This window comes from Saccostrea cucullata, unplaced genomic scaffold (genome assembly GCF_032062105.1).
Source record: "Saccostrea cucullata isolate Sc308-1 unplaced genomic scaffold, CSIRO_AGI_Scuc_v1 ctg8, whole genome shotgun sequence".
Classification (NCBI taxonomy): domain Eukaryota; kingdom Metazoa; phylum Mollusca; class Bivalvia; order Ostreida; family Ostreidae; genus Saccostrea; species Saccostrea cuccullata.
The window spans coordinates 1,264,689-1,283,373 of NW_026940997.1; the positions used below are offsets into that span (position 1 = coordinate 1,264,689).

At 33.6% G+C, this 18,685-nt stretch overlaps 1 protein-coding gene across 1 annotated transcript; it reads right to left on the reverse strand.

Moving 5' to 3' along the window:
• Window positions 1-7,252: 7,252 nt before the first annotated feature.
• Window positions 7,253-8,659, reverse strand: LOC134256852 (uncharacterized). The gene is made up of 2 exons (XM_062739519.1): window positions 8,116-8,659; window positions 7,253-7,975 (listed from the first exon to the last, which is right to left on the reverse strand). The coding sequence occupies exons 1-2, from the start codon at window positions 8,431-8,433 to the stop codon at window positions 7,253-7,255; spliced, it is 1,041 nt and encodes a 346-aa protein (XP_062595503.1). The 5' UTR covers window positions 8,434-8,659.
• Window positions 8,660-18,685: the final 10,026 nt, after the last annotated feature.

Here is an 18,685-nt window from a genome sequence, read left to right on the forward strand (position 1 = left end):
TCACCTACATTTTCTGCATGAATGACTTGATACATATACAGTGGATTTGATTTCAAAATGCAAGTTCAAATTATTGCGACTCATAACACGTTGTGTAAACCATTGTGGTTTGCTATGAACTACTAACACAAACATATGATACAGTGTTTTTAAAGTGTACATAGTATTTCCAGCAGTTATTCGGAGAAACTTAAAGTGGACAAAAAACAATCTATCTCTTGTGAATAATATGAAATATGGAAATTTTAAACTGTACAGAAGATATTTAACCTACATGATGCATTTGGATCCTACCTACTCTTGTGAATAATATGAAATATGGAAATTTTAAACTGTACAGAAGATATTTAACCTACATGATGCATTTGGATCCTACCTACTTTTCTGTTTACCAGTTGGCATATGCAGTGCATTACACATTGACTAAGAGGAAAATGTTGTGTTCATCAGTATGCAAAAGTTATATATTAAATCCATATAAAATATACCTATAGTCAGTCCAGATAGAAACGTTTTACAGTTCTTATTAAGTCCATGACAATATCTCTTTAAAAACCAGCAAAATGACTCGATCCACTTTTTGAGTTATTCCTTCTGAAATGTCAATAAATGCTTCAGTTTATCAGACAATCATTTCTTACTAACCACAGCGACAGCAGGCGAGACACAGGGTTGCGGGCAACCCTTACGTACTTTTTTCTTGTCATTATCCATAATTCTTGAAAATTTGATTTTTGATATGGGTGTCTTCCTGAGGCCATGTGTTTATTTCGTCCGCCATTCCTCTGTCACACAGAGTTCGAATAACATTGATTTTAGAATAAATGCGACCATAATAACATCAAGATAAGAAATTACTAAGTAATAATCATTAGATTATATTACTTACTACTTTTATTTGTTGCATCGCATCGTCTGATTAATGAAAAAACGCGATTTTAACCTCACTCCAGCAAATCGGGAAAAACTGTTCTGTTTACAGCTCGAATTTCCCGTTAATATTATTCCACTGAGCACGTGGTTGGCATGTGCATATATCTGCTGTGGATAGATCCGTTTATATTACCATGATTATATTTAATTTTTCATGGATCAAGTCTTGATAATTTGTTGGTTTCGTTAAAACACACGATAAAAAGATAAAAATGTCCTTAACATTTGTGTTTACGGCGGGTCTTTTTTCTGTGGCGATAGAAGTTATTTTCAAATGGGGCACTGCAAGGAGGATGATTAAAATTTAATTTGAAAATGTTAAACAATATGCGGTGCATGAAAAACAAATTGTAATTATATGTCTTACATTCGAAAAGTTGGTACATATGTCAATTTTGTTTAGCAGTTAGATAGAAAAAATAGGCAGTTATAGGATTTTCTTCAGGCACCTCACATAAAGATCTAGATTGTTTGCAATGACCCACACATTGTATGGAGTACTGTTTGGACATAAAAACGCATCATGTCTCATTATGTTGACAACGTTGTAAGCTCTTGCTCATTGAACATATGAAGCTTGATAAAATATATTGAGTTGTTTCTATGAAATTTAGAAGCGAGCACAATGTTTGCAAAGAAAGGTCCATAGCATATGCTTTGTCTATCATCGCAAAAAAAGTGAGAGGCTAAAACCCCCTCCCCCCCCTCCTCGCCCCGAAAATCCTATGTTTGTTTTTCAAAATAGTGCCAAAGATTAAAAAAATTTGCATGTGATGGTACATGTACTAGCCTTATAAGACCACTTGTTATAAAAATATTTGGTTGCCCTCTCTCTCGATTACTGCCTAGAAATGGCCCGACTCATTTTTTTTTTCATCCCAGTACACGATATTTTTTTTTCTTTTTCTTCCGTCAACAATTTTGTTTAAATTTTAAGGAATTTTTTTTCTCACCAATAAATTAAATATGGACCCAATAATTTTCCCTGAGTTGGGAGGACCACTAAACGTCATTTTAAAGATGGTATAAAATATTTAATTATGTTGATTGTTTTCTTTACTTTGTAAAATTGTAATTTTGACAATATGGGCAAATAGAAAAAAAAAAGTTTTTTTATTCATTAAATCTCCTAACCCGCTCTGAACAAAATGCTGAATGATTTCATGCCTTTTCAAATGTTGCTCCGCTGTAATGAAAATTGTAAATGCATTTTTATTTGACACAGTATACGAGAGGTGATCAAAAAGTAAACGATATCTTAGGTATTTGATAGTTATATAATTGTTAAAATATTCAAGTATTTTTCAAAGTGTAAATTGGAGGTCTTCATTTTTTGATAGCATATTTAAGTAAAAACACACCCCTTTTCAATCTTGCTTTCACCGGGCAACATAACAAGTATCATATTTAACCATTTGCCTTCCTTCATTAAAACGATCTATCCAATCATTGATTAAAATTATAGGAAGCCATTTGTCTTAATAAACTGTGAAGAAATTCTTATACGCTATTTCAAAGACATTTCTAAGATATACATGTACCATTAATATTATAGTCGTTTGTTGAACGAGTTCCACTGAGACAACCATTTTTCGTCACAAGTACCGGCATAATGACGTCATTTTCAGATTGTGACGACACAAACAAGGAGCAAAACTTCAGCATATGCTATTTATAGAACTTGCGTTTGGTTATGTTTCTAATCTGAATTGCGGTTTTGTAGATATATAGATAGTTTGCGAAATTTTTGATCACCCTTCGTACTAGTAGGTACTAAAACAAGGTCATTCGTATCAATTTTATGTGTCTAATTTCTTTTTGTTTCATTGGTGATAATTAAAATTTTGATAGATAATATAAGTTATCTGTGGCAAACTTACAAACTCTTAATTTTTAACTTTGATGGTGCTCATTTTTCCTAACCTTACCTGGAATCAAAGAGTTTAAGATTTTTTTATATCAATACGTACACTATTTAACAACTGTTCGATAATAATACTAAATACTTCAAGCCACACTATAACACCTTTCCTCTTTTAAAAGTGTTCATATTATTCGAAATATTTTGCAACTGTAATTTTCTTCTACATTTAAAATTGTTATGTCCCTCCATATTAAGAAGAGGTCTGGAAAATCATTTTCTATTAGTTGTATGTGGGGATTAATTTATACGCGTAAGCACAAATAAGGGTAGTTGTTTGGTCATAGTATATAAGAAGTTGGTCAGGCGTAAAGCGGTCATCGACGAGCAATAATCAACCAGATTTCGAACACGCTTTACCTGGAATGAACGAGTCAAATTCTAGTCACGAGGAGCGGGTTATACATGCTGCGCCTCAAATTGGCCTAAGTGGACGACCTGGCTTAACACAAAATTCGCAAGATGAATTCACTACTCAAGATGCACTGGATATTTTTACAGACAAATTAGATAGGGCGCTTAGACGGCAAAAGCAAGAAATCGTCAGCGAGTTGAGTTTAGCCCAGAAGTCAACAGAAAAAAAGGTACCTGACTTTAGATATCAAGGCAATAAAATTCAGTTTGAATTTAATGCAGAAAGAGAAACTGACATTAGAAAAGTATTAAACCTGTTGGAAAATAACAGATTAGAAACGGCTAAAGAAATTTTGAATTCTACTATAACTCATTTGAATAAAAGGAACAAAATTGTTCGCATAGCGGATAAATATGGTTGGGACGTTGTACAAGAGTATGAAGATGATCCTATTACTGACGACGCTGACGATGCTACTAAGCTTCGACAAGCTATTTTTCAGAGCAAAGAAAAGAAGCACCAACAAGAAGCCTTACGACAGAACAACACGTGCTTATCCTGGATGAATGAAATTGCAGATGTGTACAGTAAGATTTTTGATTTTGATGATTGGTCAGTGGGTGATCACATTTTCCAGTTTTAAAAAAAAAAAAAAAAAAAAAAATGGGGGCATTTGATAATGATTTATTTGCAGACTTTAAAAGTAAGAAAGTAGAAAAATTTTATTCCAGAGTTTGGAATCCTGGAACATCAGGTGTAGATGCTTTTGGGTTTGATTGGTCTATAGGTAATAATTGGATAGTACCTCCTGTTAATCTGATTATAAAAGTGATTAAACAATTGATTTTGTGCAAAGCAAGAGGTACTCTTATTCCTAAATGGCAGTCTGCACCTTTTTGGCCTTTATTAGTTAAGCCGTTTTCTGGAAATTTTCAAAATTTTGTTAAAGAATGGCTTGAATATCACAAGCCTCGAAACTTTTTCAGGAAAGGATCTCATGCAGAGAGTGTGTTTGCTGAAACGCAGTTTCAGAGTAATGTTATTGTGCTTTATATAGACTGTTCTGATTGTTGAATTTTGTGTTTATGCTATGTTATAACAGACAATGATAATGAATGTATGTTAGTCTTTATGGGGCTTTTGTAATGTTAAAAAATAAAATAAAATAAAAAAAAAAAAAAAAAAAAAAAAAAGCCCGGATGGGGCAATTGTGATGAAGCCCGGATGGGGCAATTGTGATGAAGCCCGGATGGGGCAATTGTGATGAAGCCCGGATGGGGCAATTTTAATGAAGCCCGGATGGGGCAATTGTGATGAAGCCCGGATGGGGCAATTGTGAATAAATTTTATATTATGTTGCTTATAATTGTTAATGAAGCATTATGATTAAGATTACAGATGTGCTTATGAGATTTGATCAAGAACGGGCTGAAATGTTTATCAAGAGACTTAAATGTATATATATTTAATATGAAGTAATTTTATTTTTTTTTTAATTTCAGCTCACATGTAGTTTCTCGCATTGGAAAGAAATTAAAAAGATTCAAGATCCTAGACTCAAGGACACGGTACTCAAAATGAATGATATAGTAATGCACAGTAAAAGTGATAACACGTTTAAAAAATACAGAGCTATTTTTTTTCAGTTTAAGTCCTGGTGCGCAAAATTTTAATTTCTTGTATTACCTGCTACACCATCTTCTGTTAGTTTATTTGTCTTATCTTATACAAAAGCAGTCTTCAGTTGCAGTCATTAATGCGGCATATCATAGAATTCAATGGGCACATCATATTAATCTTTGTAATAATCCATGTGCAGACAACCTTGTAAATTTGATTTTAGAAGGAGGGAAGAGATTGTTATCGAAACCTGTAGTTAATAAGAAAACTATTACACCTGAGATTTTAGATAAAATAATGGATAAATTTCCGCAGTTAGAAAATTTATATCATTCGAGATTGGTATGTATGTTGTTATTAGGTTATGCAGGTTTCTTAAGATATGATGAAATTGTGCATATTCGAATGTGTGACATTTAGTCTCATGAATCAGGTTCACATGTTGAAATTAGAGTTTAAAAAAAAAAAAAAGCAAAACAGATATTTTCAGGCAAGGTAATATGTTTGTTATTGCGAAATCAGGTAATAAACATTGTCCTGTTTCTTATCTTGAAAAATACATATCTATAATAGCTTGTCTCACTTTTCAGTCTAACGATTTTATTTTTAGAGCGGTTACATTTTTCAAAAAGGACAATGTTTATAAGTTATAAGTTAAAAGTGTGTGTGTAGATTTTAAAGATTATGGTTTACATAGTTTGAGAAGTGGTGGAGCAACTACAGCAGTTAATAACAATTTTCAGGATAGACTTTTTAAAGCTCATGGCAGATGGCGTTCGGAGAATGCTAAAGATGGTTACATTTCAGATAGTTTAAATAACAAACTCGCTGTTACTTTGAATCTTATATTATGAATTCTTTAATTTCTTTTGTAGATTAATGATATACCCAACCTTTGTATTCGAACTGGTTGATAGGCGCTCAACATACTTTATATCTGTGTTCTGTTATTTATTTTCTAAGTACTTAGAATAGAAATATTTTATGTTCGGATGAGTGAAACGAAGGAGAACATAAATCATTTTCTATTAGTTGTATGTGGGGATTAATTTATACGCGTAAGCACAAATAAGGGTAGTTGTTTGGTCATAGTATATAAGAAGTTGGTCAGGCGTAAAGCGGTCATCGACGAGCAATAATCAACCAGATTTCGAACACGCTTTTTTTGAATTACATATAGATATATATATATATATAATGTATAACTAAGACATGTTTCATTGTATTTTGCAGATAGATTGTATTTGGAATTTTGGATATATTTCTTGGGGTCATCATCCAGTGCATCGCTACTTAAAGTCGCGTGTTAATTGTACATATATGCGAATAAACTGGTTGATAGGCGCTCAACATACTTTATATCTGCGTTCTGTTATTTATTTTCTAAGTACTTAGAATAGAAATATTTTATGTTCGGATGAGTGAAACGAAGGAGAACATAAACAAAATTCTGTGCTAAAAATAGACCACGTGCTGCTATCCATGAACTACTTTCATGGTTCTTCACACTCCTTTTGAAGACAACGGTACCTTGATTTGAACTTGAATTTATCATTTAAAGGTCCAACATTTAGAAATTTTCTCAACAAATGGTTGTAGAGAGAACATTAATGCACAGTTTGCATAATTTTTTGGATTTTTTAAGACTCTGCTTAATTCTGTAGCTGCGCAGTTCCAAGGAGCATATCAAAAGCATTTTTCTGCAAAAGTATAGATTATATATAAACAACATGCATTCAGTTATGCATATTTATTGTATCTTTATCATAAGGACTTAAAATTCGATCATAATATATAATGTATTTTAGCCATTTGAAGTAATGTTTACATTTTGTTCTCACTGCACTAAAGGTGGCCGGACATCCCCCTTAAATGCCGCGTGTTGAAATTTACTTTTAATTGTCGAGGAGGAAAGCTAAATAAATTTCCTTTTAGATAATATATAACAGTATATGTTTATTTTTTAAATATTATAAAAATAAATGCCTGGAAATGCTGTTGTTTTGAAGTTAACGTCACCATTTTAGCGTTGACGTTATACACGTCAATTGTAAAGGTGCTGTGATAAATCCCTACACATATCAGAATAACACAATTCGTTTCGTTTTAACCAATGTAAAATAAAGAAGGAAACAACACAATTATAAATAGAAATTTTTTTTTTAATAATCATGAATAAATAAACATTATAAAAATCTTTGCTCGAATCTGCAACACAAGACATTTATTTATTCCAAAATCAACAGGAATTACGCTGCAGTAACGTATAAAACGTATAAACGATCTATATCGTGAAAATAATGATACATGTACTAAGTATTTTATGTATTTCTGTTGAATATTTCTGTTTCAATGATAATTAACATCGATAAATGTGAAAAATATCACTTCCAGAAAATACATGTAACTAGCTTGTAGACAATCTATTCTTCGGTTGAGCTCTCCTCGCCGCTGTCAGAATCGTCGATCACGCGAGCTGCGTCCTCGAGGTGTTCTGACCAATCACGCACTCCTTGCACGGGCTTATCCTGATGTCGGGCATACGATAGAAACCAGATCACGCTTGTTATATGTGCGCAGCAACCAACAATGCGTGCGCCGGCTTTACACTTACAGTACCATGAGACCACAACGCCATCTTCGTAATTTACCCAACAGGAGTATTTTTTGGAACTGAATTGACGACTCTGAATTTTGGCTCCAATAATACCATCCAGGTCCTCGTTCACAAGGATTTCGTATGTACCGTCATCCTGTAAGTGTTCCTGGGTGTATGCTTTTGCCATCTTTACTTGGTACACTCCTAGCGTTAACTGGCGAATTTCGGAATCAGACAGTTTAGGGAAGTCTTGCGCAAAGCCGGCTGCGTCAATTTTTTGCCATGAATATGTCCTGTTTGACAGTCCATTACTTTCTACAAATTCCTGTAGCTCGTTTGTCCGCTTAGAGAGATGCAGCATTTTTAAGGCAATGGCCTTATCCTCTTCCGCATTGCCAGAACTTAAGACGGAAGTAAATCTGTTGCACAGGGCACACACGATCCTTACGTAGTCTCCAATAAAGGGAATCTGTGTATTTGGTATGACATGATTCAGATATTTCCATCTCTTCAACCTCGCATTGGCCGATTCGACAACCCACCTTACCTATAAAAAATTGATTTGAAATTAATTATTTAAACAATGCACCCATTTTTATAATGACAACATGAAATATTTCAGAAGTACTAGAAGACAAGTACAATGTACAAATGCACATGAAATTTAAAGTAAAATAGTAAAAATACCTTAGTTATTAAGCGTGATTGGTTAGCTTCCTGTGTGGTGTGTTGAGATGTACCCCTCTGCATAAAGCAAGGCATTTCCATGTTGATACCAATATCGCCAAGCACCTCGGAACTATCCCGGAATCCACGATCTACGATGAATGTGTCACCATCCTGCAGCCAGTCTCGCATTTCTTCGGTGTTGTTCCGGATTATGTGATTTAAGATTCCGGCATCGTTGTTCTTCGAGTCGGCGAGGTACGGCCCCAGGACAGATACCACGTATCCTGACGTAGTTACTACCATCATTGGTTTTACTAATGGCCTGTGCTTGTGCATGCTGAAGGAGCGCCTTGAAAATCTAAAGTTAGATGATTTCTGTATATAAATGTACGTCCCGTCAAGAACAAGTAGGGCAGATGGGTCTTGTTCGTAACCAGGGGAAAAAGCTCTTTCGCCAATGGTCTAGTGTGGTTAGATATTACGTCTTCTCTAGTCACATGGCCAAATCCAAGATTTTGAGGGACAAAATCTTTTAATAATGCCCTCCGGGCAGATGATATAGCACGACGAATCTAAAATTCAGAGTAAGAGCATTTATAATTTCATTACTTGTAAATGATTTCTTAAGTATCTTCATAATTTTATAAGATCATTGATTCATTTTTCAGTATCAGATTAAATATACATGTATTACGGTACCTGCCACTTGTTCATGTTGAAAAGGGTACACATGATCTTGTTTTCAAGGCCACATCTAAGTTTGACGAGCAACACAGCAATGCAGGTTCTAATACTAGTCTTTATATCTTGACTGTGGCTGACAACCTCGTTAAATTGTGTTCTGTCTAAACCCGTAAGATTGATGTAATCCTGATCAGACATATGGGAGTCATTGTCGAAGTCAAGTCGAACAGCACCATTGCAGATTTTGGAAATAAATAATCTGTCCCTGAAAATGTTGAAAATAAATAATCTGTCCTCCTCTGCAAAGAAAATAAATAATCTGACCTTGACTTATGATATTTAAATATTGTGAAAATACCTTTTTATTTCCGTATAATGTAACCTCAGAATTTTCATTTATATTTTTTTGGCTCGCTTCGCTCGCCATTTTAGAACCAACTAATATTTAAAATCAGATTACCAGACTGGATACTTGTAGTCAGTTGATCAACATGACAATGTGCACTCAGTAGATGTGATGAATCACTTTAAATTCAAGCCAATTCTTAAACACCACAAAAGATAAATTTTCCACTCAAAGTCAATAAAATGGTACAATTCAATATTTTTTTTCTTTAAAATTCGACTTTTGATTATCAGTATGCTAATAACATTTTCGAATAATTCAAAATCTCAAGTTTGTATTCCCAAAGTTTTTTTAAGTTAAGTTTCGGGGTTAAAAAACTACAGCAGTTTGAAGTAGAGGTGTATTAGTGAACAATATTTGCTGAGAAACGTACGTTACGTCTTATGCACCAGTTTTCATTGAAAATTTTAGGTTGAATAAAGTATAAGATCGTAAGAAATTTTCAATGACAAAAGCAAATCAGTATATGTACTTTCGTGATAAGACAAAGTATTTTAACTGTCACTACGCCTTTTATGAATTGATGCAGTTTTAATGTTGTCCTATTTTTTGTTCTCAAAATAAATATAACATATCATCAAGTTGTAAGATTTGGAAATACGCCACAAGAAATATAACAACTATCCAGTATAAATATTGGTTCAAAATAAAAAGATAGCTAGTCTAGAGAAACTTTACATATAATTTTGTTCTTAAATTGTGAATTAGTTCTTATTTACACTTTCAAGTATATTACCATTCAAATGTAACGAATGTTTCACTAGAATTTATAAAATTTTATAGATTAAATTGAGTAAAATGGGTCTTTTTGTGAAATGCAATCCTAGTTCTGATTGTGTCGTATTATTGATAATATGAAAATAAAACATTATTTTGAGCAGCGTCATTTATCTTCTTTTCACATTTTCTTGAAGTGAAATATACTTTTCTAACAAAAAAGAAATTAATGTAGAATTGTCTGTGTAGACCTTTTTATTAGAACTGCAAACAATTTAAAGAACAGTTTTGCTAAAGACATTTATCCTAAAATCATTTCAACATCAAATTAAAACTCCAATAAGCAGTACACGTGTGCATTTTAAGGGTCACGTATGTTTTACGTAACATAACGTATGTTTCGTATCTTGAAAGAACTCAACAAAAGATATATAACATCATCCTGACTAAATTGCAGAAAACAAACAGTTCAAATATGAAACACAAGCTAAATTCAAATCAGCTATTGTTCCAATAAAATGAAAGTTCAACATGATTTATAACAATAGTAACGCATGTTACACTTTTCTGAAGGGCGATAACTCTACTGTGTTAAAAGCTTATCAACATTGTTTCGATCTTCAATGTCCATTTTGTACATCCTCTTAGATTTTCCGCATGGTTTTAAGGGGCTTATTTGGCAAACGACGTCGGACGGATTGACCCATATCTTATCTTCTGTTCTCGGCCACTGGAAGAAATTTTTCTTCTGCTCCATGAAACTGATCTCAATTTCTTCATCACTTTCATCAATTGACATGATTTGTCCGACATACCATTTCCCTTCATACATAGCAACGACAAAAGTGCCAACTTCGTATTGTTGGGGAAGTGCAATAGAGTCAGCCACATCAGTTGTTGTAGTACTATTTATTGTTTCCAACGATGGCATGTGATTATTGAGTGTGTCACTGTTTGCGCTGACTGTGGATTCTTCGCTTCTTTGATCATCATATGCTGACGTAATTGACCAGTTTTCACAATGAAGGTGCTTTAAGCAACTTTCGCAGTAACAAGAGGTCTGGGAAGTGACCAGCAAGTTCATGTCTCTCTTGCAAGCATGGAGATTCATTGTTCCCTTTACAGGTTTGAGTTTGCATCTCTTTGTTTCATCAAATTTTTTCTCACAGTCTTCTTTTCTGACGAAGAAAAAATGAACTCCTTTCATGCTTTATTGTTTTGCCTATGTCATAAATTCTTCTGGATCCTGTATTGAAACCCTAGATGAGTTGACAGCTTCATCAGCCATTCTCTTTACAGTCCCGCCGACCCCATCACAAGGTCCCTTGCCGTGGCCGGTTTCAAAGTAGTTCCAGGTCGCATTTGATCCATACTTCTCTTTGTGAGTTAGAATTGCCTCAAAAATATACCTGTTTCTGTACTGGCTTGTTGGAGAATCTGTCCAGTAATGAACATGCTCAACACCAGCACACTCGTCAAGATTCAAACCGTAAAAAGCATCAAGGATGGCTAACACAGTAGAAGAAGAGTGTTGCATGCAGTCTGAGACAGCAACATAGCTACGATGAGCTAAGCGTTTGGTCACTGGATCCTTAAAATACACCACAATAGGGTGTAGTGTGACCTGACCCCCTGCTTGTCGTAAAAGGCGACCGGATGAGACCGTATAAACCGAGGCCCCGTGTCACAGCAGGTGTGGTATTTCATCTGCCGTTTTACAGCGTAAAACAGTAAACAATCAATCAATCAATCACAATAGGGTGTAGTGTGAATTCTGTATTTCATCTGCCGTTTTACAGCTATAATTTTCCGCAAAGTCCATATGAAGAAGAATTTCCTTCTCTGGTAGGTTTTCTTTAAGTTGACGAAGCTGTGCATATTGTGTTTTAATTTTGAATACATGTTCTTTGAAATCATTCTCTTCCTTTTCCCATAATATGGGAAAATCAACACTTTTCATTGTCTCTTGCACAATTTTCATCTTCTTCTTTCCATTTACAAGCTGCACTCTTTTCCACAACGAAAATGTGACTTCTGGGAGCTTACCTGTATCCACTGCTACATTTTTACGAACATACTCCTCAGGGTTTGTGGATACCTCCATTCCTTCTTTTTTTCAGCATCTTCAGCTTAAATACAAAATTTTGATGCTTTGTACAAAGACAAGTGTTTCTGCTGAGAAATGTTGTAGGGAGAATATATTTCGGTCTAGCTCTCCTAAAAGTAGACAAGGAAACTGCGATTTCTGGTTTTTCTGATCAATACTCTAGTTTGAAGACGCTCACTTCCACATTTCACTGCATCTTGCTTCCCCGGCTGACATCTGCTGTTATCCTCCCTTTCCAAAAATTGAATTATGTCTTCTCGATACTTAGCAAGTGTTCGCAATCGTCTTTGCTTTGTAAAGTCTACACCTCTCTTAATTGCTCTAGAAAGAACGTTTCTATGCAAACCTGTTGCTTTACTTAGCTTAGACATGCATCTATACTTTTTAAGAAGATTGCCAACAACTTGTCCATACACAATCTTCTTCTTGCCAGCTTTTTTATCTTTCATCTTTCTATTTACTTCATCTATAATAACATTGCTCATCAATAGTTGTTTTCGTACATTTTTTATCCTCCCATGTAAATGATGTAATCCATGCTCCTTCATCATTTTATCAGTTTTGCTCTTTGGAGTTGAAGGGGCCTGTTTGTTCTTCATTCTCTGCACTCGTCTTTGAATTGTCTTTACCTTTCTTTGTAGGTTGTCATTGTCTGATTTCAATTTTTTTATTTCCCTATGGGCTTTCGACAAAGCTTTACTAAGACATTTCTTTGGTCCATTTCTCTTTGCAGATATGATGGGCAGTCTAACTTGCAATAATGCTCTTTCATTACTAACACTAGCTCATACTTTCATATCCACTTGATTCGGGTAGAATTTCTATAGCATCATCTTCCTGTAAGGGTAGTTCCTGTCTTTCCTTCTTATTCGTCCTATGTCTCCGAACTCTTTCTCCTATTTTTTTGTTTCTTTTCTTTCGAGCAGAGGATGATAGTAAAGTTACTGGAATATAGTTTCTTCGTTGTCTTTGTCTCTCTTTTTCAAGATATTTCTCTCCTTCCTTTTCTTTCTTTCTTTGTCTGTAGTTCCTTTGAATTTCTGCTCGTGTCAAGGCCATTCAGGTTTTAAAACTATTTAAAACAAAATATTGAAACATACGTTACTTAGAATGAAACGTACGTTTAACACTATGAAAGGTAAGAAATAAACCCTTTTTGGTATATTTAAAAACAAAAAACAAATCAAGCTTTAATTTACCTGGTATCATGATTCAAATAAAAAAAATCAACATTAAAACTATTTTTTTTCTTTAGAATTAATTTGTATGTTTAACAGAACTGCCGCAGAAATGTATTGATTATGAAATATTTGAAATTCTGCTTTAAATAATACAGGCTAATTATAAAGTTTACATTTAAATAAGTTTATCATAAAAAAGTTTACTTAACAGTTTCAAAATTTACATATATAGTTTGAGAAAATTTTCGTTACATACGTTACCTTAAGTAACGAAGGTTTCAACACTTATAATAAGAAACAGAGGAAATCCAGGTAAACAACGAAATTGTTTGTATAGTTTTTGTCATTTATGATATATATATATTAACAGTCACATATGAATTCGTTTGATTTAATTCATTATTACTGCATTCTAGAACATAAAACTTACCAGCCCTGTCTCCAGCGAAAGAAAACTTTTTAAAAAAATGTTCAGCTCATTCACATGCTCAAATATTTCGCGCCAGTAAACTTATTCTGACATCCGGAGGAGGCTCGAGGCGCTCGAACCCGAGAATTATTTCATTTTTAAGAGGTCTGGTAACGAATGTTTCGGTAACGGTTGTTACATTGGTCGATTTTCTCCCTGTTAGGTAGCCAACAATAATACATGATTAAATTATTATCAGTGTAAGGATTACGTTTCTTGGACAGTAAAATTGTACCACTTGTTTAATCAGTATATTGCTCCTACGTAGTCTATTTAATGAATATAACGTATGTTTCATGACTATCCATACGCAAGTAATTTTGGCAGATGGAATGTAATTTCGAAGTACTGTAAACTGATACAATGTTTTATGCAATTTATTTATAATTTACTAATAGATTGCATCAAAATAAAAGTATTCGAACAGCAAGGGCATAATATTTTGGATATATAACCATACTTGAATAGGACAGTCAGTTTTTATTTTATATTTGGCGACATAGGGATATTCAATCAGAGATTGGAAAAAATCAATGATTGTACTCTATAATTTAATTCAATCATTTCATAAATAACAGTTTTGAAGATAGATGACAAGTTATTCAAGATTCAACTGATATTTTGTCAAAGATTATCACTTTAGTGTAACTTATCAGGGTTGGCGACAGTAACGTACGTTTCAAAAAGTCACTAAATTCCAAATCTAATATCTCAGTATGAATTGTTCACTTCATTTTTGTATAATTGTTTAATAGTTTACATATTCATCGAGTCATTTAAAGAATACTTTCTTAGACATCTCACTGATTTTTACGCTTTACACCCCAGCGACATTGTTTGCACCATTTTATTGACTTTGAGTGTATATATGGCGACGTCCACATATGAATGAAAAATTATCGATTGAGGGTAAAACAATCGATCAATGAACAACAATAAAAGCATTATGATGGGATATAGTCAGAAAGGTTTTCACATATCTCTGTTTCTTTAGAACCTGGCATCTTTGATTCCTAGTGTATTAGCCATCTGGGTCAAGTCTCACTTTAAGTTTAAGTTTGTAAATTGTGTGTATGTTTGTCAAGTAAACTAAATCAATATGTTAACATTTAAAATGGATCATGAATTTGAAATTAGTTTTTGACAAGAGGCCCATGGGCCTTATAGGTCACCTGAGTATCATGCAACAACTTTCCAAAAATTTTAATTTGATTCATGTTTTAAACAAGAGGCCATGGAATTCTGACACAATTTTGAAAGAGGCACCATTGCTTATCATAATTATACACTCAGCATGCTTACTTTGGTTACTTAATACCCAGAGGTAGATCAGAGTAACAAAGAGAAAATGCATTTTCACTTGATCAGTTGTGCACCCCATCCCACAGGAAACACTGACCCTGTGGCCACATCTTTCAGAATTTTGGAAATTTTATAAATTTTATTTCATCATGTTGTTGATAATACCAAAGTGCAGATTTCAAAGCATTACAGCTCAACCAACTTTTTAAACTCACGTGGTTTTTCGCACAAATTATGGTCACATTGTCATAAAGCAAAATTGTGTAAGGTGACAACAAAATATATTTTAAAAATGATTTATAACTTAATTTTGCTCATATTCCATTACTTTAAACACAATTCACACATAAAAATTGGTAGGATTTTTATATGCTCTTTGATGATATATCATGAGAGTTTTCAAATCGTTTTTTCATGGTTTCTCTTCAAATGCAACCGTCTTTGTATCCATTCATTTTAAAGCATACTTTTGCCTTGCCTTCATACAGAAACAGTGCAGTTCATGTATTTTCTGTATTTTCTGTACATTAACATGACACTAAGGCGCAAGATGATAGAAGTATTTCTCATCTGTTCGACTGCTTTCTTGTAAAAAGTTGACATTTTTTCAGGTTAACTTCCTGAAATGTAGCATCATGAAAGTTACCTACCACTGCAAAATTTCAAAGTTTCAGATCATAAATGTAAAAAAAAAAATTCTTTTCAATATTTACAATTTACTATGTTGAAAGATAAACAATACTTTATTATCCTTTCCTTTCACATGATTTCTTTATGCAGTTTTGTCATTTTTCGGCGCTGCATTTCGACAAAACCATGACAAGTATTGAAAATGTGCAAAGTACCTAGAAAAATACTTATCTGTAAGAAGTCAATTTGAACATTTCAACAAAATAGTATCAAAGAAAGTTTGATTAATTAATTTGTAAATACCTATGATAGAATCATACACATTTAACATCATAAGATTTGTACATGTAAACAAATTACCTTTTAGAACATTGACTTTTAAAACTCAAGATAATGATTTTAGAGAATATGCACCTTTAACATGAATTATTTTCATAATATAAGGCTTATACCTCGTACTGAAACTCGATAATTTTAAGTTTTATTGCAAGAAAAATGTGACTTTAATTTGTGCGAAAAACCATGTGAGTTTAAAAAGTTTGTTGAGCTGTACATAATTTTCAGACTATGTAGAGAAGCCCTGACCCAGGGTCACTGAAATTCACAAATCTCAAAGAGGCAACCTTCCTTCTCATAACTATGTACATAGTTAATTGGTTAAATACCAAGGGGTAGAAAAAAAGATTTTTAATGAATTTATGCATTTTCACGATATAATCAATGAAGCCCCACCCTAACACCAGAACCCTTAACCCTGGGGTCATGCAATTCACAATTTTGGAAGAGGCAGCCTTATTCTACATAAGAACGTACTTGGTTAGTTTATTTAATACTCAGGAGCAGAGAAGATTTTCAAAGAAATAAATCATTTTTACTATATAATCTATATGGCCCCATCCTAGCACTAGAGCCTCTGACCCTAGGGCCATGAAATTCACAATTTTGGAAGAGGCGGTCTTATTCAACATAGCTATGCACTTTCACTATATAATCTATAGCCCCGCCCTGCCACTAGAACCCCCGACCCAAGGGCCATTAGATACACAGTTTTAGAAGAGGCAGTCTTAATAAACATAACAATGCACTTGGTTAGTTTATTTAATGCCCACAAACAGAAATGAAGACGTTCAAAGAATTTTTGCATTTCACTATATAATCTATATAGCCCCACCCTAGCACTAAAACCCCTTGTCCTGGGGCCATGAAATTCACAATTTTGGAAGAGGCAGTCATTTTCAACTCAATTATACACTTGGTTAGTTTATTTAATGCCCAGGAGCAGAAAAGAAGAAAATTTTTAAAGATTGCACTAATTTTAGTGGTTTTTGCCCCATCCCCCAGGCCCCAGGACAGGGACATTGAAATTCATAATTTTTGTTCCCCTTTACCCATATATGCTCTATGCCAAATTTGGTTGAAATTGGTTCATTGGTTTCATAGAAGAAAATGAGCTATGGTTGAGAAGCTGAAAATGTTCAAATGTTAACGCACGACGGACGACGACGGACCAAAACGGATAGCAATAGGTCACTTGAGTTTACTCTGGTGACCTAAAAATATACATAGTTTACGTACATGCCATTATTTCCATTACATTTTTCTACAAGTGTAATTTAATAAACAATGTGTCCGCTGCTTAATCAATCTTCTAGTGCAGCGTTGGGATACTTTCAGATTTAAAAAGATAAAATGATTATTGAGACAATCGACAGACTCACAATATGTACCTATTTCAAAATGAAGGTATTGATTTCAAAAAGAATTCATATAAATTATTTACAAAATCGTTTTGTTCATACCGAGAAGAGTCTATGGAAATAGCTTAAAATTTAAAGCTATCTATTGCTTCACGGACATGCGACTTGCGAGATGAAATGAATCAGATTCAGCTACACTGAAGATTATCACTTCATGATCATACAAGTGATATGTATGAATTGGATACAGGGATTTTAATTTTCATTGCGTTTTTAGCTTTTTGTTCAGGAGGTCAGTATATTTAAAGTTTTAATTGTCATTCAAAAAGCGTTCTAACTTTCGTCCTAATTATTTTATGCAAGGTAATTAATTAGATTTGTGGCAAGTATTCCATGAAACTTTCAGGTGTTTCATTTTTTCCCAAGTTTTATGGTTATTGAGGCGATTAAAAAAAAACTTTTCATATTAATTTTCATGTAAAACTTCAATTTCCACATCCCATAAGTTTGGACAATTTGTAAACTACGTCGATACGATATATCCTGGTGACCTTGAGATAAAAGATACCACAGAGTCTGACACATCTGTTTCATACTTGGATATTTTACTTCAAAAACACGTTAATGGTAATCTAACAACCAGCTATATGATAAACGTGATGTCTTTAACTTTTCTATCGTCAACTTCCCTTCCTTATGTAGCAATATACCTCCATCCCCTGCATACGGAGTTTATATATCTCGATGACCTTGTCAGCAAATACAATTTACCATTGAGTCAAATGCTGACTGACGTTTTTCATATTTATGCTCTGAATTGACGACGGATTTTTCCGTTATTTGCCGATCATGACAAGGAGCACACGGCGGGTGTGACCGGTCAGCAGGGGATGCTCACTCCTCCGTGGCACCTGATCCCACGTCTAATGTTTCGGAAGTCCGTGTTTGCTCTGCTCCTATTTTGTATTGTTTTATGGACTTTGATATTGAATACTGTTCGTTATCTCCATTTCCTTCTACATTATTTCACACCTTAGGAAGATTTCAACATATTTAAATTACTAAGAAGTTCCATAATTTTTAGTGCAAAGATTTTAGGAAAGGAATTTTTTAGAAGTAAGAAGATTGGGGGATAAGGTGGTCGAAGTGCCTATGGATCGGCAGATAAGAAATGAAATTTTAAATCTTATTCATAGCCAAATTTTATGTGATATTTCATCTAATACTAAAGTATACTTAATGTTATATCTCTACAGTTTACAAAAATCACACAAAAACTGAAAATATCTGCCTATGGAAAAGCATACACACAGAAAAAAGAATAAAAACGATCATTTTCTCATACTTTAACAATTTTTTTTAATATGAGTGGGTCTTCTCTCCATTTTTTGAAAG